Below are 25,929 nucleotides of genomic sequence, written 5' to 3'. Positions count from 1 at the left end.
CGTATATGTATTGTGACGTGGCAGTTTCGCTGTCACGACGCGCAGCGTCCCTCCCCCGTCACAGGCGCGCCGGATGAAGAAGCTAGAGCGAATCGGAAAATCTCCCGGGGGAATCGCAACAAATGTAGAATAAATAGGCTAAATATTGTATATTCTTCTCGATAACTCGGCGAGTATCTCACTGCATCAACAGCCAGAAGTTCGAGAGGGAGACAGGCAAGTGCAAAAGAAGGGGCGCGCCCAGAGGATTCCGCGAGCCCGGCTAGCAACGGTCGACAGCGAGGAGGCGAAGCGAGTGGCGGGGCGTGAGCGAGCGCACCGAGCACCGGAAAAGCTGGGGCCGGGAAATCGGCGCCCCGGCTAATAACGGAACGGCGAGCCCCCTGGAGGCGGCGTGGAGGTCGAGGACGCGAAACTGTCACCGTAAGGTGCGGGACCCTCCCGCAAGAGGAGGAAGGCGGCAGAAGTCGCCGAGAGATACTGGAGGTTGCCAACGGAAAATTTTATCTTCGCGGGGGACCCGTAGGTCCTGCGGGCGCAGGACTGCTCGCCCTGCAGTGATTGGGGCAACGGGATGCGCGAGAACTAGCGCGCAACCCTTAGTGGGGGTTCGCGGCATCGATCGCGGATCGACCGCGATTCCCCGTGCTTTTGCGTGCGTACTGTGAAGCGTAGCACCCTTGCGTGGCGTCCTTGCGCTTACCCGGCATTATCGGTTTTCGGCAATCGAGCCCGCTGGGAGTGCGGAGAGGAAAAGAGCGGATTTGATGCCCGAGAAGGCCCTCGGTGACGGAGGAGAGGATCATCGCCAGGGCAGTTATCGGTGAGGTGGCCTGTTGTTTCGCGATCGCGTTGTGAAGCCACGCGGGGCGGCCTCGCGTTTTTCGGTAAATTGTCGGACTCAAGCGAGAGAGGCGGTATCGCGTCATGTGTCGTGGCCTGAGAGGAGAGCGGATTTCGTTCGTGGTTCCCCCGGGAAATAGCGACCGCGTGCGCTGCAAAGCCCTCGCCCGTGCGAGCCGTAAAGCGCCGCGTGGGAAATATAGTCCCCGCGGATATCGTTCGTGAGCGTCGCGACGCGCGAGTAATTTCGTGTCCGAAATCGATTTCGAGGAAATCGGAGAGGAAAACCGTCGCGGACCGGATATCGTGGTCGCGATCTATGGTTGCCGGGATTGTCGGCACATCTCGCCCGTCCAAAACAGTGTATCGCGCAAAAGGAGAATCGTGCCCGTGCGCTAACGGATTAACGAGGCCGGTGAGTCGGCGTGCACATGCGCCCGTATCGGTTGGCGCATGCTATTATCTCTCTCGTCGTGGTTTATAAACTGTTATTTTCTGTTTTTATCTTCATTTTCTTTTTTTAAATAAACTGTCTTTTTGTTAATATTCTCCGCTGTGTTAACGTTCGTTTCCCGGTCGCGCTCCGCGCTCTTGCGTGGTGTGTGTCCCTTTCCAAGATCCTGCTCCTCTGCTGTTAGGAGAACTAACCATCTTTTCGCGCGCGGATTAAGGCTGTTTTAGTGAATCTCGCGAATTGACGTGCCGTCGAGCATGTCTGGCGCCCAATCCGGTCGTTTGTGTGCCGCCGAGATTCGCGCGCGAGAAGTTAAGCACGCGGGCTGTCGGTCCGGATGGCGGTATTTTACCGTCATGTCGGGCAATCTCCATTGACGCTATCTTTTTGCTCACGGCAAAAAGTCGTGACAGTATGTAGTAATTTTACATTGCAAGTGTTTTTTTAGTTCATCGTGGGATCTTCCAATACGTTTCATTTGTGGTATTCAACAATTACGCTCACGCTCTCGATACGAGACGATTACGACAGCTCTAGTACATCAGCACAACACGGCTCACGCTCAGCACGCTACGCACAAGCCAGCGCCACATGCTAACGGCTCATAGGCATCAGCATCATAAATCGGTAAAGATTAATATAATCCACCCGTGCGAGTGATCAAGACTCTTAACTCGTACAGACTCATTATAGTGCTCGTTGAAAGACTCATGTGTGTAGCGTTTATCAAACAGTATCTGTGATAAAATATAGTAAGATTCGAATATTACGCTGAGCCCACGTAACACTGTTGTGTCCCTTAGTAAAATGAGGGACACGGTAGTTGGGATCGTCTGTCGGTACTCCTCGGGTCAAGTTCCGTGAGAGATAAGCCAGTAAAAGTTTTAAACACAGTATATATTCTTTTACACTGAATCTACTAGGTTACACTGAATTGTATTGAAATACCCATGACAAAGTATCGTGTCGTGCGACATACGTTCGTCGCTGTACGCTATTCGATTGAGCCTGTGATTAAGTACCGTGCGACATACCGTCGTCGCTGTATAATGTGTAGCAAGCCCGCTCGTTGTCTGTACCTCGGTGTTATATACACCGATTTTTGGTGTATAACCGGGGAGGGTATTTCCTGGTCACTGGCCTTTGGTCAATGTTCTTGCTTAGCCAGCAATTGCTGGCTATGCGGATTCCACCCCAAAATCAGGAGATTTTGGGTGTTGCCTCTTAAGCAACCGACTACATTGTCCGGTGCGACGCCCGGTATGTAGGCCGGGCGATGTCCGCGCGCGGGGTGTCATTTGACACCTTATATCGCTTGCAACATTTCTTGTGCAAGTGCATCACACTCACAACAACACATCTACTTGCATTATTTATTTCCACCTATTCCACGATATCCTCTCACCCTGTTTCCATCTGTAGGGTTACTCAGCAAACTCATTCGTGAGTTAATCGCGAACAGTGCCAAATAGCTGTAGTCAAAGCTGACAAGATGTTATACTAATTTTTTGTTGCCACAAAAAATATAGCTAAACTGGATTACTTGATTCATTGTGACCTTTGATTCATTGTGTAATCAAAAGCTTCAATAGACACAAGATTCAAAAATCAATAGTTTTCGAGATACTAAGCTTCAAAAGCTTGATTTTTAACATCTTATTTAAGTGTTTAAAAATACAGATATGAAAATTACAGGTACCTTAGTGTTCCTAAATCAACTTTTAGGGATATTCATGCAAAGTAAACATGACTATATTAAGAATAAGTGTATTTATAAGTATATTCTCAATAAAAAGACATATTTAAACCTTACAACTATTATCTAAAACATTTTTTCAAAAAACTTACATTTTCCGAGAAAAACGGGTGGTCCGGGACTTTTCGAATACACTGTATATGCCATCATATTAAATAAGCCATTCTGAATGACAGTTTGTCGTAAATATTTATAACATACTGGAATGGGAGTCGAGAAATAACTCCGCAAAAACAATTGAATCACTTCTGAGGATATCACATAAGATAATCGAAAATATGTTACAGTGTAACAACATCTTTATTTATCATACTTTGTTATTAAATCATGTCAAGTTCCTATCAGTTTTTAAATTTCAAAAAAAAATTTTTGTATTCTGCAGAGCACTAGTAATGTTACTCTACATGAATTTTACACGCCGGTTAATGGGTAAAAATCGCCATTTTTACAGGCCCTCCTTTTACATATTTATAACGAACCCCTCATGCCGGCGAACAACGATCGCGCTCGGTCCGGCCAACCAACCGCTGCTACACGAGCATCGGCCCGTCCTAAACACCCTCGTTCCGTTGGAACGACGATCGTCTCAACAGTACACGCGCTTTCCCTGCCAGTATGCCGATCGCTGGGACGCTGATCGGAGGGGACCGAAGAACCCCGAAGGTCCGCGATCCGCCGTAGAGAGCGGTATATAAGACCACCCCGACGAGATGAGACATCACTTCTCAACCGATTAGTATCTCGCTATTCTAGTGCGCCGAGAAAATCCTACGAGCGAGCAACAAGGTAGAGCATTCTCCGCCTTAGCCAAGAGTTCTCGGCGCCACTCGACTCTAACTCCTTTTTCTGAGCCAGCAAGCCGAGGGTGGGTCTGCCTTTGCAGAGGATGGGTCTGCCTTCGCAGAGGGTGGGTCTGCCTTCGCAGAGGGTTCGTGGCCGCTGCTCACTCCACTCCTCACGATACGGCTTAAATATCAGAGAACAAGAGTTCTCTGTCTCTCCCGAGCGTTCTCGGGATTCGCCGCCGTTTCGGAATTAACCATTCTTTCCACGAAAATAGACTGGAATTCGGAGAATCGCCGCTCTCCGCACCCGCCCTGCCACTTCGAGCGCCTCGCCGCAAGACACCACCGCCGCCGCGCCGCGGGTCCCCCAGACACCATCAAACGCGTCGCGTCGCCCGACGAAACAGCTGATCCGAAGAATCACGCGTATCATTGTAAATAACATGTATATATTATACATACACTTGTGTTAAATACAGTAATTTGTTAACCGTTCGAAAACGTGTCTGCTGTCTCTGACCCTTCCTACCCTGGATTCCCGACAAGCTAGCCCGTGTAGAAAATACGGTCGTTATATAGTTACAAAATACATAATTGTTTATGATTCATACTAGAATTATACTTTTATATTAATTACATTAATTACACTATGTATGTTAAAATTGTTAAAATAAAAAAAATTAGGTACATAGCAATTAAATATAATAGTCATGTTAAAAAAACTATAATATAATATAAAAATTATCTAATAACCTTAAAAGGATAGTAGATAAATTAACGAAAAATGTTCAACAAAAAACTTCGCCTTAAACTTTCATCAAATACTCTGTTAGGTCAAGGCTCAAGTATCACAATAATAATAAAAATTTTTGAGAATAATCACCAAAAGTACCAAAATGGCGGACATTTGGGCAGTGTCGCTTTCTTTAGATTTGCAATCTCTTTAGATTTCACTAAATAACAACTAAACTCCGGATTCCAAAAGCTGACATGTTTCAAAAAGTTAAAAGAGTCCATTGCGAAGCCCTTAACTCTCGGGGTATAAACTATAAAAGTTACGATTCATACAAAACTAGGTTAACGTAACCCTTTGTCTTTCGGCTCATCTCCGAATAAATTCAATCAATTTTAATGCATTTTTTCAACCAAAAGAAAAAAGACTCAGAATTATAACGGTGTTAATTAAAAAATTGAAAATATTAAAAAAAAAATTTTTTTTGAAAAAAAAAATTTTGGTATAAAAAATTTGTCATTCTTTCAAACGTCCGTATTTATTAGAAAAAAAAGATAAGATAATTAAAATGGTGGTCAATGAAAAAATGAAAAGATAAACTTTAAGAATATATGGTGAGATTTTTTATTCTGTTCCAAAACTATATTTATTTGTCGATATAAATATGTAATATTTTCCGATGTCACCAAAATAATGCGTAACGTGAAATTACATTTTTTATATAAATAAATAATTAAAAATATTTTAATAATTTATTATTATCAAGTTTCTTTTTATTTTCAATTTTTAATTTTCCGTGAAGACCCTACGCTATTATTAACCCATTAAGTCCCATGACAAAACAAGTTACAATAACGAAAAAATGTTAACGCAGTTCCAAAATTTTCTTGAAACTAATTTTTTAATGCAAAAATTATTGCTAGGGACTGCGTTAACATTTTTTAGATATCGCGACTTGGGTAATTATTTATATTAGCGATTCCTCACCGATTTTGATGACCTTCAAATATGTTGTCAAGATCATCATTCTGAACAACTTTTCCCTATACATGTTACCGCCGCTCGGCCTTAGTTTTTGAGTTATACACAAAAAATTAACACAGAAGTTTAATAAATATGATACTTTTTTAATTTGCACTAGAATGTTTTGATAATACTGAAGGAGAGCTCATTCCTCACCGCACAAAGCAAACGAATCTGACAGAAAAAAACGTCGCTCTGCCCCGCAAAGGGAGATATTAAGAGTTAACATTGACGAAAAACTTTAATAAATACACAGGCACACAAAAAAAAGTAGTTGGTCCGGCAGACTAGACTAGTCAATCCTTATGTATTTCGACCCGCTGAATCCGAATCCAAGATCAGAATTGCAGTTAGCTCGCATTTCCTAACCTCAAAAAAAATTTTTTTTTAATGTTGGTTCGGTAGACCAGACTAGTCTATTCTTATGTATTTTAACCCGCTGAATCCAAATTTAAGGTCAGAATTGCTGAATTGGCTCATTTTTCCCTAACCTCAAAAAACACTTTGTAAAAGTAGTTTGAATCGCAAATGTATAATCCGGAACGTGCAGGTTTGCGTAACCACATTACCCGGGAAAAATTCAATACGTATGACAAGTTTGAACTTCTGTGAATAGCGTAGAAAATTCACTCCCTTTTTCTATTATATCTCTTTTATTCTCGAAGGTTCTGTACAATGGCTTTCTCTTACGTTTCTTTCCATTCACAGAGACATCACGTTTGAGCGTCCAGCAGAAATCAACCATCATATTCACATCCCACTTGCCTTGATATCGATACTCCATCTCCTTGATGTCCTGATAAAATCTTTCTCCCTGTTCTTCACTATAATCACCTAGATCATCTGGGAAGTAGTCGATATGAGAATCTAAGAACTGCAACTTAGGATTCATTAAGCAATCTAGTTTTCTATAGTTCTCCATCATTTCCGTTACCTTTTCTCTGTAATCTTGACTTTTGTGATTTCCTAGAAAATCTTCCCCAGATAATGTGGTTACGCAAGCCTGCACGTTCCGGATTATACATTTGTGATCCAAACTGCTTTTACAAGGTGTTTTTTAACTTTAGGAAAAAATGAGCCAATTCAGCAATTCTGACCTTGAATTCGGATTCAGCGGGTCAAAATACATAAAAATAGACTAGACTATTTTGCCGGACCAAAATTTAAAAAAAATTTTTTTTGAAGTTAGGAAAAAATAAGCTAATGCAGCAATTCTGACATTAAATTTGGATTCAGCAGGTCAAAATACACAAAAATAGACTATTCTGGTCCGCCGGACCAACATTATAAAAAAAAATTTTTTTGAGGTTAGGAAAAAATAAGCCAATTCAAAAATTCTGACCTTGGATTCGGATTCAGTGGGTCGAAATACATAAGGATTGACTAGTCTAGTGCGCCGGACCAACCACTTTTTTTGTGTGTGCCTGTGATATTATTATTCTTAAATTTTAAAACATGAAAATTCGCAAAGGGTTATGTAGAAAACGGGTGAGCGAGGAAAGGGCTCCGCCCCCTCCCCGTAATTTTTCCTAACCTAACCCAAACATTTTAAAGTTGCTATTTGGTTAATGCAAAAACATTAAAAACGAATAGCGTGGAAAGTCACAAACCTATGTGGTACTGTACAAGTGTGGACGTCGTTTACTTTACGTTTCATAAATGCGGAAAGCACGACTCGCTGCCATCACTGTGTGATGGACACGGAAGAGGAGGGGGACACCGCGCTCTACACGCTGGCAATATGCCCGGCGTGGGAACGGGAGCGGTGTCCTACGGGCAAAGCTATTGCCCGGGGAGGACTTGTCCCTCGGCACGCTGGTACAAGCGATGTGGGAAGCGGCCTTCTCCTTCTGCGAGACTGTAATGTCGCGGAAGGAGGAGGCCAAGAGAGTCAGAAAAGGAGAAAGGGGCCCTCGCGGGTCCCCCCCTCCCGACATCAAGACAGCCGGCGCGGGGGGAGCACCCACCGGCGTCGCGGTTGATCGCCAGATCCGGGGGGAGGACCGCGACCGGGCTTTGATGCCCCCGCCGGGGCCGTCGGCGGGCGGCGGGGGACGCCCTCCGGATAGAAGAGGTGGAGAAATAAGCGCGCCGATGGCGCGCCCGGGTCACTCAGACAAGTGAGCGAGGAGGCTGATCCGGAGGGACGCCCGTGTAAAGCGACCCTCCCTCCGGGTCACAAAAACATCCGCCCGCTGGGGGCCCGGCCTTCAAGTTTGGACACGGGGCCCCCCCTCTGCTGCTCGCAGCGCGGGCCGCCAGGGGGGCAGGGGCTGCTCGAAGCGCTTTCGCTCCTGCCCCTCACCCTCCTCGACGGGAGCTATATCTCGGGGGATCATCCTAACATTGGTCCCCCGTCCCTCTCCTCCGCACGTAGCGGAGAAAAGGGGACAGAGTAGTGGTGGCCGGGAGGAGACAAGAATCCAGTCTCTCCCCCCTTGCCCCGTATAAATTTGGAGCAAGTTTGGTCCATGTAACACGGACCGACCGGTAGGCGGGGCTCTCCTATCTGGGAAATGCTTACCCCGCTCCCCCGGAGCGATGTCCGCGTTGCCTGGTGGCGCGCCGGCGTGGGGGGAATCCCCCGGCAGTTATGCTAGACAGCGGTTCCCGGGGGATCCCCCCCACAGCACGCAGACTAGGCCACCCGAGGTGGGTTTAGTGGGTAGTATAGGTATTGCACGTAAGCGGAAAGAGCTTAGCCTCCCCGCTTACAAACCCGTGAGTCCCACATAACCCTCGTCCGAGAGTCATCGGCGGCAAGGGTATGCGTAAATGCATTCCCATCTCGTAAAACAAAAAAAAGGGTTAAGAAAAATTATGGGTGCAGGGGAAGGGCGGAGTCCCTCCCCCGCCCACGCGTTCTCTGCTGTACCACATCATTTTTTAACTATTCAAACAAAATAAGATCCTCATAAATACATGCACGTATTATCGTACAGGCAGAAATGGCGTAACTTTTTGGTGTAACTTTTTTTGTTGTAAACTTTCAAATAAATCACGAGCGATGGCTAAAATCTTTTCAAGGTCATTCAGGAGAGTGACCTTGACATGTTATGGTCAAGGTTATCGAAGCTACCTGTAAGTATCGCATTTATTAAATTTTTTTGTTAATAATTTTTTGTATATAACACAAAAACAAAGGCCAAGCGCGGTAACATGTATAAGAAAAAGTTGTTCAGAATGATGACCTTAACAACATATTTGAAGGTCCTCAAAATCGGTGAGGAATTGCTAATGTAAGTAATTACTGCGACTTGTTTCGCCATGAAACATTAATAAATTAAAGTAATAAATAACACTTTATGTTCATTTAATTTGTACTAAATGATAATATTTTACATTAAACTTTACGAAAAAACAGTTCAAATCACTTTTATGCAAAGTTTGATTTTATCTAATCCAGCAGTTTTGTGATATTCCCTACAAAATGAGTAAAAAATACCCAGGAGAGGAATTGTGATGTTTGCCCTAAGCAGTTCCTAAGAACACAGTAGCTCCACCAAGCTGTAGACTAATGCTTGAAAAAGAGGGTCCTGTTAGCGCACAGTGCGAAAGCGCACATAGTATCCCGATAGTATACGTCCCGATATCGCACAGTAAAAAAAGGTATATTAGCCCAATAGCACACAAAGTAAAAAGCGCATTATCCCGATAGCGCACATCCCGATAGCGCACATCTCAATATCGCACAATGAAAGAGACATATTATCCCAATAACGCACAAAGTAAAAACCGCATTATCCCGATAGCATACATCCCGATAGCGCACATCATGACACTGCACATTCCGATAACGCACATCCCGATAGCACATATCCTAATAACGTGAGTGAGTCCCAGATGCGTACAGATCAAAATGGACACAACAGGCTGAGTGAAACGAACACAGTGCAAAACGGACACAGTAACAAACGGACTTATCACATGAGTTTGCGATTTTCCAGAGCATCCCTACCGACGGGGTGAGAAGGGGGGACGAAGCCCCCGCGTGTGCGTGTACGTGTGCGCGTGTGTGTATGTGTGTGTGTGTGTGGCCACAGAAAAGAAATGTCCACGCTTTGTACTGTACCACATAAGTTTACGATTTTCTACGCGTAGCGTAGAGGTCCATCCACACTCCCCTCTCCTCCTTATTTACATTAAACTACATTTAATAAACACTACATGCCTATAAAATTTCATTGACAATTTTGCACGAATTTATTTCTGTCCAATTGACATTGTTTGTTTGACCGATTGTCCGTTTGTTACTGTGTCCGTTTTATTCAGCCTGCTGTGTCCATTTTGATCTGTGCGCATCTGGGACTCATGTTACTGGAATGTGCGCTATCGGGATAATGCGCTTTTTACTTTATTCGCTATTGAGCTAATATACCCTTCTTTACTGTGCAATATCGAAACTTGTACTATCGGGATGTGCGCTATCGAAAATTTACTAAATCTTTATGTGTGCTATCGGAATGTACGCTATCGCACCGTGCGCTAACGGTACTCTCTCGCTTGGAATCTTAAAGTCCCCCCTCCCGCATTCGGCTCCACAACCTCTCCGTTTAAAAACGGCACGCATTTCAAAATTGCTCTGGGTTACGCTAACCCATTTCGTACCCTGAGGATTAAAGTCACCAAATGCCAAGCCATCAAAAACCGACCATACACTTGTGACTTCTACACGGAATCACGACGTCAATACAACATATTTACTACTACCTTCTGATCAGTCTCAAAAAATTCTTTAACCGTTGTGATCCTTAGATCTAGCAGAATATTTAATAAAAGTTTCAAAGCAAAATGTTTTGTTGAACACTTTTAACTAATTTTTCCACCGTCTTTTAATGATATGGATATGGACAAGGTACTATAATATCTATCCTTAAATATATAACAATAAAAAGATATAACTTCTCTTCACTTTTTAAGTTGTAGAATCTTCTTAAATGCATAATGCATTATATTAATAAAATTGTATATTGCTTACAGTATTTAAAACGTTACATACCGTTTGCTTTAATTCGGCGTATACTTGTTCAGAAAGAAGTGAAGTAGGCTTCAAATATTGTGATTGCTCCAAATCATTCTGTATATGATTGATTCCATAAATATTACTTGTGCTGAACAACATTGGCGCACTTTGAAGACAATTTTGAGACGATGCAAAACTGGTCGGACAAAAACCCGGTGTCTCAGTCGGCGTGTAACTCTGACTTGACGACGAATAAATCTGCTCTTCAGAAACAGCCTTAGAGATATTGCAATGCTCATGCTGGGAGAATCCGCTTACGCTTTTATCGGAGACATAATTGGTCGCTTGAAGTAAATTACCGGTACTGTAAAAATAATTTTGGCTTCTATCAATTAACGAGCAAACCTGGGCTTGACTCGTGTTAGGAATACTAGCCGCATCAAATTGAGAATAATTCCTAGCATTAGAGGAAACGTTATTAATGGCAACTTGCCGCAAATTGAAAATATCTTGATCAATGCTCAATGAATTCTGAAGACAACGCCGGCTGTTCGACGAGCAGACTTCCGTTTGATTAAATGTGGTCTTGGCGACATTGCAAGGTCCATATTGAGACTCAGCCGTATTACTGATAATATTGTCAGAAGTTTCTTCGAATGGTTTAATATCATGATTGACTTGCAACGTGTTCCGAGGATAATTCTGATTCGACAAGCAAAGTTGTGTCTGTAAAAGAGTGGTCGCTTTGGTAACATTGCAGGAACTGTACTGGTTCTGATCATTTGTATCACTATCGGAAGTTTTGTTACTGGCAATCTCTTGAAACTCATTGACACTTGTTTGAGTCACCGAAATGGGCATTAATATCTGATTAGAAATTGAATTGGCCAGACAAACGTTCGGACGCTGAGATAGAATTTGCGTTTGCTGCCAGATTTGGCTCACTATAGCCTCAGTAGTTGATTCCGACACACTTTGATCATTCTGAGGTCGCGGCTTTTGAACATTTGTACTTTTTGTTTGCCAAGAGCTCTGCACTTTGACAGGTGATATCAATGAGGTGTTTGCTCGATAATCCACTGTTGCCACTGGCGATTTCGGTTTCACTTGTGGTGGAGGCTTCAAGATTGGAATAATCGACAGAGACCGAGCAACGTCCTCTGTCGTTGAAAGTTGTTGAATAGACATGGAATTCTGTCGCAGCTTCTCTAATGACAAGAGATGATTCGGAGAAATCGGCTGCTGATGTTTACTATTGCTAGCATTTGTATTCTTGGTTACCTCCTTCTCGCCTAAATGTTTCTCGAACTCAGCCAAGAAAGCCGAATCCAGCTTTTTAACAATAACAACCTCTTGATGATCGTCGGCATTCAATGATAGATCGCTCACATTCTGTACAAGCTCACAATTAGTCTTAAGCTTTGGCAGGCTTACGTTTGGAGCAAGAAAAGGAGGAGAAGGCGGAGTTCTAATGGCGAATAATGAAGTCGATCTACTGTCAGAAACATTAACATATGTCTGTGAGTCATAGGTATTTCGTAGATCTTCCGGCCAGGTGGACAAGCTCGATCCACACGGACTTATCTTATCTATTTCGCTATAGTGATTCGTAACATTATCACCTTCCATGTTTACATTCAAATTTAATGCGTCCTGCTGATATTTCCTATTCAGATTCTTCGAACATTGACGAGTTTCCTAGAAAAAGAATAAAGAAAAACAAAATATAGTATAAAATATAAATAATTAAAAAATAGCATACTAATTTATAATTAAAATTATTTTCACGCAGAAAAATTATTTTATGCAAATCACCGTTATAAAAAAATTTATCCAAATTACTGTTATAAAAAATATCGCTTGTATTGTTACAAACATTAATTATTGGTTTTAAAACGTCTTGAGACATCGTCCAATCCCTTTATTGAATTTGGTAAATATGCAGTACAACGCTTTTACTTTCAATTTTTATCTAACTTTGTAAAGTGTATTTTTATACATAATTCTTTCATCATAAATCTTTTCTGAAAAAAAAATCATCGTTTAAATGCTCTCTTTTAAATTTAATTTTAAAATTTTTTTATGTTAATTAAGTAAGAACATAATAAATTTATAGCTCTAGGGATATTACGCTTTTTAACATTGTTATACTTTTTAATATTATAATTCATAAATTAAAATGAGTTATTTAATCAAACAGCTTAATAATAATTCTTGCCATCTTGTTCAAGATGTTGGTGATTCTAATAAATTGTTGTTCTTTACACAATCAATTGTTATATCCCTCGTTGTGAGTACGATTGGAGATCGCTGCCAGAGATCTCGCGAGGAAGGTATTTGGTCACTTACACCGTTATTCGTCTTGAGTACTTTTATTGTATTATTTGTTTACAGTAAATAGATCGCGACCCCGCAAGGCAGAGTGTCGCGTCTATGAATTCGCTGTCCACGACCCGGCAAAGCAGAGTGTCGTGGTTTTATGTATTTACAATAATTTATATCGGCGATACACGACCCCGCAAAGCAGAGTGTCGTGTGTTATCTTAGTTTGTCTACTACGGATTGACCCGTCCCTCACTTTCTTTCGCCGGTTTATATATCCGATAATTCAGTAGTTGGATCAAAAGAAGAAGAAAATTGCATGAGGGCGTAAATCGGTCAGTATTCCAAATTCTTGCTTAGACAGCAAATGCTGTCTAAGGAGCATTGCGCTAATTGTCGAGCGGATTGCGCGAAACCTCGCTAACTGCTGCAGCTGACCGACTTACGTCATCGTGCTACTGATACCTTTTTTATCGTTATGAGTGTGTCACTCATAACACAATGTTCTAAAATCAAAATTTAATAGATCATAATCGAATAATTTTGGTTAATTTTGCATATTGAAAATTGTTTGTAGTTAAATAATTTATTAATTCATATTAGCAAATATTCTCTGCTTCAGTTAACCCTCTGCCTACACATCTTATTATTCTCCCGATTCCTACACACAGGGGTTACGCTAACTTACAGGGGTAACCCAAAATTTCGTTGACTTATATCTCCAAATGTATTTAATCAATTTTAACTTCTTTTTTTTTAATGGAAAGAAAAAATCTCAGAATTATGATGGTCTTGACTGAAAAGTCGAAGATATTAAAAGAAAAGAGATTTTTTGAAAAAAAATGAGAAAAGAATAAAAAATTTTTGTAAAAATTTGCCTTTTTTTCAAACGCCCGTATTTATTAGAAAAAAATAGATAAAGTAATTAAAATGGTAATCAATGGAAAAGGGAAGCGTTGTACTTTAAGAATCTATTGTCAGTTTTTTGATTCTGTTCAAAAAATATATTTATTTTGTAATGTGAATTTAGTAAAAAATGAATGCAGTTTTAACACAATAATAAAAGAAAATAGTAATATTTATTTAAAAAATATAATTATTAATACACAAAAACATAATTATTAATACAAAAAATATTTACAAATAATTTTTTTTGTTCTAGAAAAAATTTTTTATTTGTAATGCTACAATTGCAGCATATTTTCGCAAAGTGATCGCAAAATTGGTAATATATATAAGTACTGCGTAAATGATACGTAATGAACAAAAAAATAACTTTACTTACCCTTCAAATTTAGAACTTTTCCATTTTTTTTTTTTGTTACGTTCCCTACACACGGGGTAACTGTAACCCCAACACACACTTTCGATGCTCCTACTTCTGTTGTTTTCAGAACATTCACAACGCCTAAAGAGGAATAAGTAGAGCACAATTCAGAACTCTTCCCCCTCCCCCGGTTCCAGCGTCCTCTTACTCTAAATACTTTTAAGTAGCGAACATTTCAAAATCGACTGGGGTTACCGTAGCCCCATGTGTAGGCAGAGGGTTAATCAATTAAGTCCAAAATGACAGTTTTCTGTGACTTCTTCCAGTAGTATTTTATATTATAAATCTAATCCTTAAACAATTTCAAACTACTTTTTTTATGTAAAATTTTCTGAATTATCAATATCCGTCGGCAAAATTCCTCAAAAATGCGATCTAGACAATTTATGTTAATTTATTTGCAAGACAAATTTTTTCATTAAATTTTTTTTTTCAATCAATATTTACACATAGAAAACGGATGGTAAAAACTCTGAAAAGTGAAAATATTACTATGGATCACGAAGTTCCAATGTACGTGAAGTATATTTCAAGTCAAGATGGTAACATCCAATGGCGATTAAAAGAGAGAAAGTCGATGAAATCTTCGATTTCTCCGTATGTAAATATTTCTTTCAATCGGATTATCATACATATAGTTTCTAGAGGTTTTTCAAATCACCATTTTGAGTTTGAATATTTTGATTCCAGATTCGTAATTAAGCGACCCAAAAAATTTCTATATAGTGATTTTCAGTATGTTTGATTAACTTCAAACATTTTCAACAGCCATATTAGATCCGCCATATTAAATTTGACATGTCTGATAACAGAATCGCAATCAGCGACCTAAAAAAAAACCTCTAAAAACTAATTTGGACAATAAAACAATTAAAAGAAATATATTTATACGGAGAAATCAAAGATTTCATAGATTTTCCTGCTATATGAAATCATCTTGAATTAAAATATACCCAGATAACAATTCGTGCGGGGTCATGATACCTTCACGGCGTGATTATTACACCATGCATGCACGAACGCATCATGCTCGCTTCACGAAGTGATTTTGACATACGTGCGTGCATAGAAGGTTGCACTATACCATCACGTGTGATTACACGTGTGATTACACGTGTGATGGTACAGTGATTACGCACTCATGATGGCATAGTAAACACACACAATATTTAACATCCCAGGTAGCAAGGTGACGTTAATACGACGTCAATAATTCGTCATTTTTTGGGTACGACGTCATTTTACCAATTTAAGACGTATGAATGACGTGACTTTTTTTACGAAATAATAACCAAAATAGAATGATCTTATTATGACGTACCATCGACGTCATGTATATGATCATAAAAACACTTCGACAAAACTGTAACATCTAAACAACGTCGGATTGGTGCCCATTTAGTGACGTTAGTAATTTATCAATTGTACGACGTATCTGTGACGTCAGACTTTGAACCAGTAAAAGACGTTATTTAAATAACCATAATACGACGTACCTAAGACGTCAGACTTTAGATCAATCTAAGATGTTAGTAAACTGACTTAAACACGACGTATCTGTGACGTCAGACTTCGGACCAATAAAAGACGTTATTTAAATAACTATAATACGTACCTAAGACGTCAGACTTTATACCAATCTTATACCAGACTTATACCAAAATATTACACGACGTTTTAATAACGTTACATTAATAAACAATTAAGAATAATAATGAAGAAATTATTCCAAAAAGAAGAGACTATGTTAGGTTTGTTCGTATTACTTGCGCTTTTAACACTTTTATAAGCAGTTTATAGTTTCAACAGTCTTCGTTTAACTTTAACTAGCCGTTAAGTGCCAACCATGATTCGTTAATTCTTGTCAATTGTGCTTAACGGCAAATGCGATTGGTCAATTTCAATGGAATAACAAACCGGTTAAGTTAACTGAAAGTTGTGGAACTTAATTAATTTCGGTTCTTTAACTCACTTGTAAAAGAAGTTAGTACACAAACCCAGGTAGCAAGGTGTCGTCCACTGGACATCAATAATTCGTCATTTAAGATTGCGGACGTCATGTTACCAAATTAAGATGTAATAGTAACGTAATTTTTTGACCTATTAATTACGTCAGTCATTTATCCATCCTACAACGTATTTCCGACTTCATATTCTTGACTAATTAATAACGTCAGTTAATTGATCATTTTACGACATATTAATAAGGTTTTATTAGTGAATAATTACTGACGTTAACTATAATTCTTTGTAATAATTGACGATTTGACCTCAAATGACGAATTATTGAGGTCTAGTGGACGACACTTTGCTACCTATAACTATTAATCATTATTTAAAGATTGGTTAATAAACAACATTATTAAAATTAATATATTTTATATAAATAATACTATCAATATTTTAGAATCATCCCAGACAGCACATAATATTATTGATAAATATTAATATTTATTAATATTTATTTTTTCAAAATATTATATAAATATTTTACACATATTTTATATACACAAAGAAAAAAATCTTTATTCAACATATTATTAAAATATAAACTAAATATTTTATATAATATTTATGGTAAATAAAAGATAAAGATTTGTATAAGCAATATTTTGTAAATATTTATAAATATTTCATAAATATTTTTATAATCTGAGGTATAATTTAGCTTTATCAAAAGAACAGAGCAAAAACATATTTTTATAAGTTATTCCACATGTTATTTCGCATATGTAAAAATCAAGAAAAAAACTGTAAATTTACATTTATTTATAAAAATATTAGTTAACTACAAATTTTATGTTTCTCACATCTATTGAACTAATCTATAACAAATATGTATTCATGAGCATGAAATGTTCCATGCTCCAATCAAACATTTTCTCAGCTAGTCTAGTGGTCCGGCCGCTCAAGCGCGATCCAAGCGCGCATCTACGCCTAGCAACCTGTAACGTTGCTAACGTTCTCGCGATAACATTTTGCGTGCCCTGCGTGCTCTGTACCCGAGTGCTTATAAATAATAATAGTTTTTGTTCCCGTATTCCTGGCTTATCCTCGAGCTTTGTCGTCTGGTAAATTGAAAATCTCGCGTGTCCGCGCGTGACCGGCCGGTCCGGAACAAACACACGAGGACGGGACGCTTCCGCTCACGCGGACTCACGCTGTCCGTGCCTCGCCATTCGCTCCTCGTCGCCGTCGTCTTCGTCGTTCGGCGTCTCGAAAACACGCGCGACGATATGTTTCGTATTTTATATGTGTAAATAAAAAAAATAAATAAAAAATATCATGTCATGTCATATTTTTTAATGTCTTTCAGTGTCTCAATGTCTTTTAATACATATATATATTAAAAAATAGGGTACAAGGTGAGAGCAATTGATACTCATATAACCTGCACGTGTGGCCTCACGCGTGCGAGTCATATGAGGATCAATTAAAGACGTATCTGTCTAGCACCACGAGTTCCCGCCGTGCAAATTATCCGTACGACGTGCATGTATCGTGAGCTCACTTAGCGGGCATTTTGTTATCTAGGTACTTACACGTACATTTGAAAGTTCATGGTCCACAGACGTAAAATTTTCATTTCATAAAGATATCCGTTTTCTATGTGTAAATAGTGATTTAAAATAAATTCAGTAAAAAAATCAGCTTCTTGTAAATAGATTAACATAAATTGTTCTGATCGCATTTTTTAAAAATTCTGACAATAGATATTAAAAGTTCAAGAAATTTTACATAAGAAAAAGTTAGTTTAAAATTTTTTGAGAATTAGATTCATAGTATAGAATATTACTGAAAAAATCACAGAAAACTGTCCGCTTGGGACTTAATGGATTAAAAGTAAAAGTTTTTTTAATAAATTTAAAATAAGATATAATTTCAATCTCATTTTATTTTTCTGGCGATTAAGATCACATGTACATTTATTGTATTTATTATATTTATTAATATTTATTAATATATATTACTACAATTTTTATAAGGGATAAAAATGGCGCTGTAATGTGTAGAGGTGAGATTACAGGCTCCAAAGTTTGAGATCAAAAGTGGAAGATGGCGGAGTAGAGAGGAGTGACCTTCACTTGGACACAGTACAATTGGACACAGTGCAAATGGACACAAAATAATGTACACGTTTCAAATGGACACGGTTTATTTCGACACAGGAATTTTAGACACAGTAATTTTGTACACAGGAAAAAAAAATTCTGGACAAATTACAATTTAAACACAATAAAAATATACACCGTGCAAGTGGACACGTAAAATTTGTACACCGCAAAGTTGTACACCGCTAAGTTATACACCGTAAAGTTGTATACCGTAAAATTGTACACCGTTCATTTAAACCCGTAAAAGTTGTACACCGCAAACTTGTACACCGCAAACTTATACATCGCAAACTTGTACACCGCAAACTTGTACAACGTAAACTTGTACACCGCAAACTTGTACACCGCAAACTTGTACACCGCAAACTTGTACACCACAAAGTTTTGGGTGGAAAGTCACAAACCCATGTTGTGCAAAGAATGGTTTGCGCGCGCGCGCGCACGCACGCACGCGCGCACGCACACACACACACACACACACACACACACACACACACACACACACACGGGAGGTGCAAGGGAGGGCCTTCGGAAGTCGAAGTCGCTAACCCATGTTGTACATTGCAAACAAAGTAAAGTTTATACGTGTTTGCAGATTTCCAATACAATATACACGGTGTACAACTTTGCGGTATACAAGTTTGCGGTGTACAACTTTGCGGTGTACAAGTTTGAGGTATATAACTTGGCGGTGTACAACTTTGCGGTGTACAAATCTTACGTGTCCAATTGCACGGTGTATTTTTATCGTGTCCAAATTATAATTTGTCCAGAATTTGTTTTTTATGTGTACAAAATTACTGTGTCCAAAATTCCTGTGTCAAAATGAACCGTGTCCATTTGAAACGTATACATTATTTTGTGTCCATTTGCACCGTGTCCATTTGCACTGTGTCCAATTGTACTGTGTCCAATTGTACTGTGTCCAATTGAACCACTCCCAAGGAGAGTTGAAAGGAGGATAATCATGGAAAATGTGTCGAGAGATACATTGGTAGATAATCATGGAGAATGTGTCGAGGTGAAATTGGAGGAAAGTCGTGGAAAGAAAGAGAAGAAGAGCAGTGGAGGTGTAAAAATCCGGAGCCGGAGTGAGGACAAAAAGACAAAATGGAGCGATGGTTGAGATCGAAGAGAGGGGATAGTGAGAGAGAGCGATAGAGGTATATGGAGAAGAGAGGAGAATATTGGTTTTGTTCCTAATTGGTTACATTTCAATTCAATCCCAATATTAATCTCTTGTCTAAAACAAGCTTAATGAAAAATCAAACTATGAATGCCAGCCAAAGAATAAGCATCTATTTTTATAGATTGGCGCATTTTTCTTCATATCATTATTTTTGTAGACAAAAACTTAACACTCTCATTTTGTAGCGTTTATTCTTATGATTAAAGTTGTACCATTTCAGGAATGTATATTACTTATATGTATATACAGAACCGTATTATTGATTATAACATTTTAATATTAAAAAGTAATAAATAAATTTTATATAAATATCCGTTCTTACAGCTGGCACATTTACTTCATATCATTATTTTTGTAGAAAAGACAAAATTTTTGTCTTTTTATTTTGAAAGGCAATTTCTTGTAATTTCACATTTAAATTTATTTTAAATTAAAAGAAATAAAAGCAGTGCAATATGTAACATAATAGCATTTTCCGTAAACACACACACGCACGCACGCACGCACACACACACATTTGGCGCCTCTTTACCTTTTTTTTAAATTACATTTACGATAACATAAAACATAATTATCATGTAATATTATTTATTTCTCAAACAATTTAATATTGGGCGCATTCAGTGAATGAACCGGGTTAGTAATAAGCGCTCAGTGATTCTCTAATGTAATTGATTTTTGGTTTTAGTGCTTTACTGGATTTAAAAGCAGACATCGATTCGTCTGTTTAATCATCTCTCTGGGATAGATTGATACAGCGCCACAGTATAGAAAATACAGCGCTAACACACGCCTTAATAGATAACCCTACCACTATCGAGATCTAATAAATTCGCGTGTACTCGGGGGCGTTACGAGGCAGTACGCATTATATGCTCCAGTGTAGGACGCAAAATTTAAAGGGGCGCAAAACTTGGAGGATGACTCTACCAGCAAGGAAACTTTTTCAGAATTAAAATTAATTTTTTCAAAATTAAACTTAATCAAAAATTATTTTAGAAGTACAATAACACAAAAGCAACTATCTAATTTACCACTTTTATTAATCGAAAGTGAAATAGCTAACAATTTTGATTATGTTAATAAGTTATGTAAAAAGAATGTTACAGAAATATTCGCAAACGTTAATGCCAGCAATCACAATTTTTAAATTGTTTTTCTTAATTTAAAAAATTTCTATTATTTCTATTATTTTTTCGTATATTTTCTTTTAATTCTCATTTTCTTACAAATTGTATTATTTAAAAATATAATATAAAATATATTAACATTTTAAGTTAATGTTAAAACAAAAAAATAAAAATATATATATAATTTTAAAAATATAATTATTAAAAAATATAAAAATACATAAAATTGTAAAAACTTATAAAAATAAAAAACAGAACCATTTTCTGCCTCGCCATGATTCTGTTGGTAACGTTAAAAACAGAAACTTTTTAGCTTCTTTTTTGTCTTTGTAATTCCGTACTGAGACGCGTGAGCAATTCTCAACATAGGAGCGCATAAACGAGTCATAACGGCACCGCGTGCACTTGATTGTAAACATAACCGATAAAATCAGTTAAATTTTGTTTGGTAAATGCGTGTTGCGGGATGGTAATGTATAATGTTTCTTCGAGCGGTTTTCAATCGCAAAATAATTAATCGATAGTGATCAATAGTGATTAATTAGCAAATTTATTAGTAAAATCGGTAATTATTTAGTTTAGAGGACACATTTCCTTACAACTTAATCGGCGATCATTATTCGTTCAAAAAGTATTAACAAAAAAAATTTTAAAATTATTTATGTAAAATAGAACACACGCACGCACGCACGCACGCACGCACACGGGGAGGTATAAAAGGGAACGTGTAGGCGGAGAAGAGGCTTCTCTATACCTATATAGCTTCACAACTTTTCGTGCAAAACGTGATCTTTATAAACATGTTGTTTTTAAAAATTACATGTAATTCAAAAAACTTTTTTTGTTAATAATTTTTTAACAATGATAGCCGATTAAGTTATAAGTTACTCAGAATCATGTCCTTGACAACATTTGTCAAGGTCAAGGTCATCGGCGCGGTGTCCCCTAAATAATTACCGTAAAATCGGTTGACTACTTGCTATCGGTGTGTCACCGCGTGTTATGTGTGAGTAATTTGTGTTTCTCGGAAGCGTTTTCAGTCGCTGAATAATTAATCGACAGTGATTAATACTGACCGATAGTGATTAATTAATGAATTCATTAGTAAAAAACTTTGTCTAATAAACGCTTGTTATGTGATAAAAATGTACGATTTCTCGTTGTTTTTATCAAGTAAACAGATCGAGTTTAAAGTCAGTAAGAAACTTATTAAATAAAACTCTTATTTATAATTCATCGAGAAGTTCATCCGTCTTAAGGAAACAGCAGATCATATTATGATTATGAGGTCGTCAAATTATTATTGCAAGTGAATGTGAATACGAATGCGTACGTGTGCATGCACGCGCGCGCCTATGTGTGTGTAGATAGGAAGTAGCGAGCGGACAGATAAGTGCTAGCTCATCTTAGGTTAAAATTTAGATATAAAATAGATATAAAGTAGTGTTAAAAATTATGTAAAAAATTGTAACTCTGAGAGAAATTATGAAATAAACTAACGTACATGCCGATTCCTGCGGTTGATCTAAAATACCCAAACAAATAAATAATAAATACACGCTTATAGAACCAAAGCTAGTTAGATTTTGCTAAGTAAACATTTTAATAATTAAATGTACAAATGTTTCGGCTATTGGTTTCAACCATTTATCTTGTGGATTGACGAATAAGATTGTAACTGTGAAGAAAATTGTTTTATACACGGAAAATGGCCGAAACCAACGGCCGAAACATTTGTACATCAAATTCATATACATTGTATGTATATAAAATTAGTAAAGTTAATAAATAAGAAAAATAAATAATAAAAATAAATAATAAATAAATAATAAATAAATAATAATATAAAAATAAATAATAAATAATAAATAAGGAAATATGAAAGTAGCCACTCAATAGTCAGTAAACATCGCTTAACAAACCACAAGTTCAATTGGCAATCCCCGTGCATTTTACATTAATAACAGAAAAAAATTACATTACATTAATTACATTACTAACCGAAAATAACAGAAGAAAAAGAGAGATTGCCGAAATGTTCTTTGTAAAGAAGAATCATAATACAATAAATTCAAAAAAGACGCTGAGAATTTAGACAGTGTATATAACAACGTAATACCATGTAATGTTTACCTTTACCATTTAGTAATGTAGCAATGTACAGAAATATTCAGACGCTTGTTTGCGCTCATACAAGCTTGACGACAAATATAATCTTGTTTTGACTTCCCGTTTTAAATAAATTAGACTTGTCCTTATTATAGTCATCGTTTCACTATTGACTGACAATGAGACACGTAAGATCTAACGTATTACCTTTTATGGCGTTTTTATATATTTTTATATCTTTTATATTTCTTATAATTTTATATTTGTAACCGTTATAATTTTAAAATTGTTTACAAATTCGCTGCCACGGACTGTTAACGATTATAGTCTCGCAAATCATTGATTTGTAATTACTTGAGAAAGATCAAATCCCATGGTCGAAACGTCGTAATTTTTTAACTTAATAAAGAAATTTAGCCAGTCAGTCGACTACATATTTGTCTTTCTTTGGATTTAATTACTGGTGACAATAAGCGATTCCTGCTGGTTTCTAGAAATATTTCCTTGCAGTTCAAAATCAGTGTTAAAACTATATCACATATATCTGTATATTTTGCATTAAATAACGTCGCAAAACATTCTGAATTCACACGCACACACGCTCGCACATAAAATAACTATTTTGGATTCGAGATTTTCATCACATATCACAAGTAATTTGAAAATATATGTCTAATATATCACTGTAAGAACGTACCTCTGTATTAGCGGAGTCAAAGTTGAAAGAATTCATAGTGTCTTGACTATTATCTCCTCCTTCCTGATCATTCACATTTCCATATGTCTGTGTCTTTAGATAGCAATTAGCGATATCAGCAGGCACGTGACTATAATATCGCGAATGTGGTGGCTTCATGAACACCGCAGAGGTATCAAAGGGATCAGAATACGCGGGATCCACATTACTAGGAAAATTGGCATACGTTCTACCTTCCTCATCCTGCCAGGAAAATCTCTCACCATCGATAGGTTCATCCAAAATAGTAATCACCTGCTTATATGTAACCTTCTGATCATGTACACTCGCTGACTCCTCGGCGGATAAATCAATCAAAGTATCCTCCTTGCTAATGTTCGGAGTTGATGACGCTTGTGATACTTTAATAGGAATCAACCTGGCATCGTTATGCAATTTTGTGTAATTGAATTGTTTTCTAGTTCTCTCACGCGGAGTGCCACAAGAGAATTTCTTTTTCATAAGATTGTCAGCTGAAGCCGCCACCAATACATCCGGAGGATCCATTGGATTTCTCAAATATACATCATCGATGTAAACGGGACTTCCCCAACTCTTGCCGAAGGGTGCTCCATGCCCCGTATGAATAAAAGAGTTCTCCAACGGTTTGCTAATGTCTTCCGGTTGCTTTCGGCGCATTGGATCGACCAAACAGCGCGGAAAATGTGCTATTTGAAAAGTTCTTTGATTTTGACCTTTCCACCAGTAGTTTTCGGGTCGCCCATCGATAATCACGATCTGATCTCCTGGTTCGATGGACATTTTACCGGTCTCTTCAAAGGCGGTCAAAGCTTTCATTACGGATGGCACCATACTGGTCAATGACTCCTTCAAAAAAGCAAACGTCGGTCTTTCCGAGGGCTCTCTTGCCCAGCAACGAAGCATTAGTTCGTACATGTACGGCGGCATTGCTTCTGGCTCGTGAAGTCGTTTGCCCTCGCGATCAATTTTACGTAAGATCTCAGAACCGTTCAATCCCAACCAGGGCTCCTCACCGAACGTCAACATCTCCCATAACGTCACACCGAACATCCAGACGTCCGACGCGTGACTAAAGTGCCGAACTTTGAGAGACTCGGGTGCGCACCAAGGAAAAGGCACTTTCTTATGTTCTGTCATGACATAACAATCTTCTTGTTCAGGAAGCGCCCTCATTAAACCAAAGTCGCCAATCTTAATCTTGTCAACGGTGCTCAACAAAACGTTTCTACATGCAAGATCACGATGTAAAAAGCGTTTCGCTTCTAAATACGCCATACCCGTGGCAACCTGTAATGCGTAATTACAGAGCGTGAGAATTGAAATTCTACTGCATTGCTGTCGCAGATAATCGAGCAGTGCACCTAAAGGCGCAAGTTCAGTCACCATCATCATCGGCTGCGATAATACCACGCCATACAATCTAATAAGATTATGATGATCTAAAGTGTGCATCGCTTGAACCTCCGAGACGAAGTCTTCTATTACACTCGGCTGGGTAAGAGCGTCCGCTTTGAGGACCTTTACAGCGACGGGTAAAATTCGTCCCGAAGGGGAGGTCCATTCCCCTCTTCTTACCACACCGAAACTCCCGTCGCCCAATTTAACAGATAGCGTTACATCTTTGTCTTGTATAAGACACGTCAACACCGAAGAGGTTTCAACGGGCTGCGATAATCGTTTGGTACTTTTACCACTACCACCAGGTTTAATTTTGGTAATTAAACTCTTTTTCCACTGAGCATTACGTCTTTTCTTCACCGCATCCAGCAGACGTCTAACGCCAGGCTTGCCTAAACCAATCTTTTCCAAATCCTCTGCTTGAACGTAATCAAAGTGATGCAAACGAGTAATTTGCAGGTCATCTCGAATACGTGTGAAAAACTGAGAAAGCTGTACATCGTGAAGCAGTTCTTGAAGCCACTCTGTGCCTTCTTCGTCCGCCATAGTAGCTGTATTTTTTGTTCACTGAGATAATACTCAGAAATATGTGGTTGTCTTCAACACATATAAAGTCCTGAAAAAGATATAATATAAATTTGCTTATATTGTATGTTTAATCAATCGTATTATTCGTATTTTTTAATTCTATGATTTATCCGTTATATAGAGATTCGAATTTTTCATAAATTTAAATTTAAATTTTAAAAATCATTTCAACAAAAAAAGAACACAATCAATATATAAGAAGGCATAAAAAATAAAGTTTAAAAAATAAATAATAATTTATTCAACGAAACGTTTTACTTTATTTACATTTATAATTATCTTTTTTAATCGTTCAATTATCTACAGCACAATAATCAGCACATGTAATATATCAGGATTAAAAACATTACTTCGTAAAAGTAGCACGTTACCGTTAATATTACTTAAAAAAAAAACTCGTTACCGCTACTCGTTGCTAAAAAAGTAATGATTCATTACTTTTTCGTTACTTTATTGTCTCTATAAAAATTAATATT

General features: G+C 38.0%; 1 protein-coding gene across 4 annotated transcripts in view; it reads right to left on the bottom strand.

Annotated features, from left to right (window-relative positions):
* LOC105832564 overlaps positions 1 to 25,929 on the bottom strand; it is a 99,409-nt gene that overhangs the window by 59,130 nt on the left and 14,350 nt on the right. For 2 of the 4 annotated variants that reach the window (XM_036285277.1, XM_012673654.3), the window contains 2 exons: positions 23,447 to 25,481; positions 10,594 to 12,255 (listed from right to left, as the gene is read on the bottom strand). In XM_036285277.1, the coding sequence (XP_036141170.1) occupies positions 10,594 to 12,255; positions 23,447 to 25,411 (3,627 nt within the window). In that variant the 5' untranslated portion in view covers positions 25,412 to 25,481. Of the gene's footprint in view, positions 1 to 10,593; positions 12,256 to 23,446; positions 25,482 to 25,929 lie in introns of those variants that run through there. The other 2 variants (XM_028194796.2, XM_028194795.2) reach the window with 2 other exon arrangements.

The sequence above is a fragment of the Monomorium pharaonis genome, chromosome 4 (assembly GCF_013373865.1).
Source record: "Monomorium pharaonis isolate MP-MQ-018 chromosome 4, ASM1337386v2, whole genome shotgun sequence".
Lineage (NCBI taxonomy): Eukaryota > Metazoa > Arthropoda > Insecta > Hymenoptera > Formicidae > Monomorium > Monomorium pharaonis.
The sequence above is the reverse complement of the archived record's forward strand: the minus strand, read 5'-3'. Positions and strand labels throughout refer to the sequence as shown.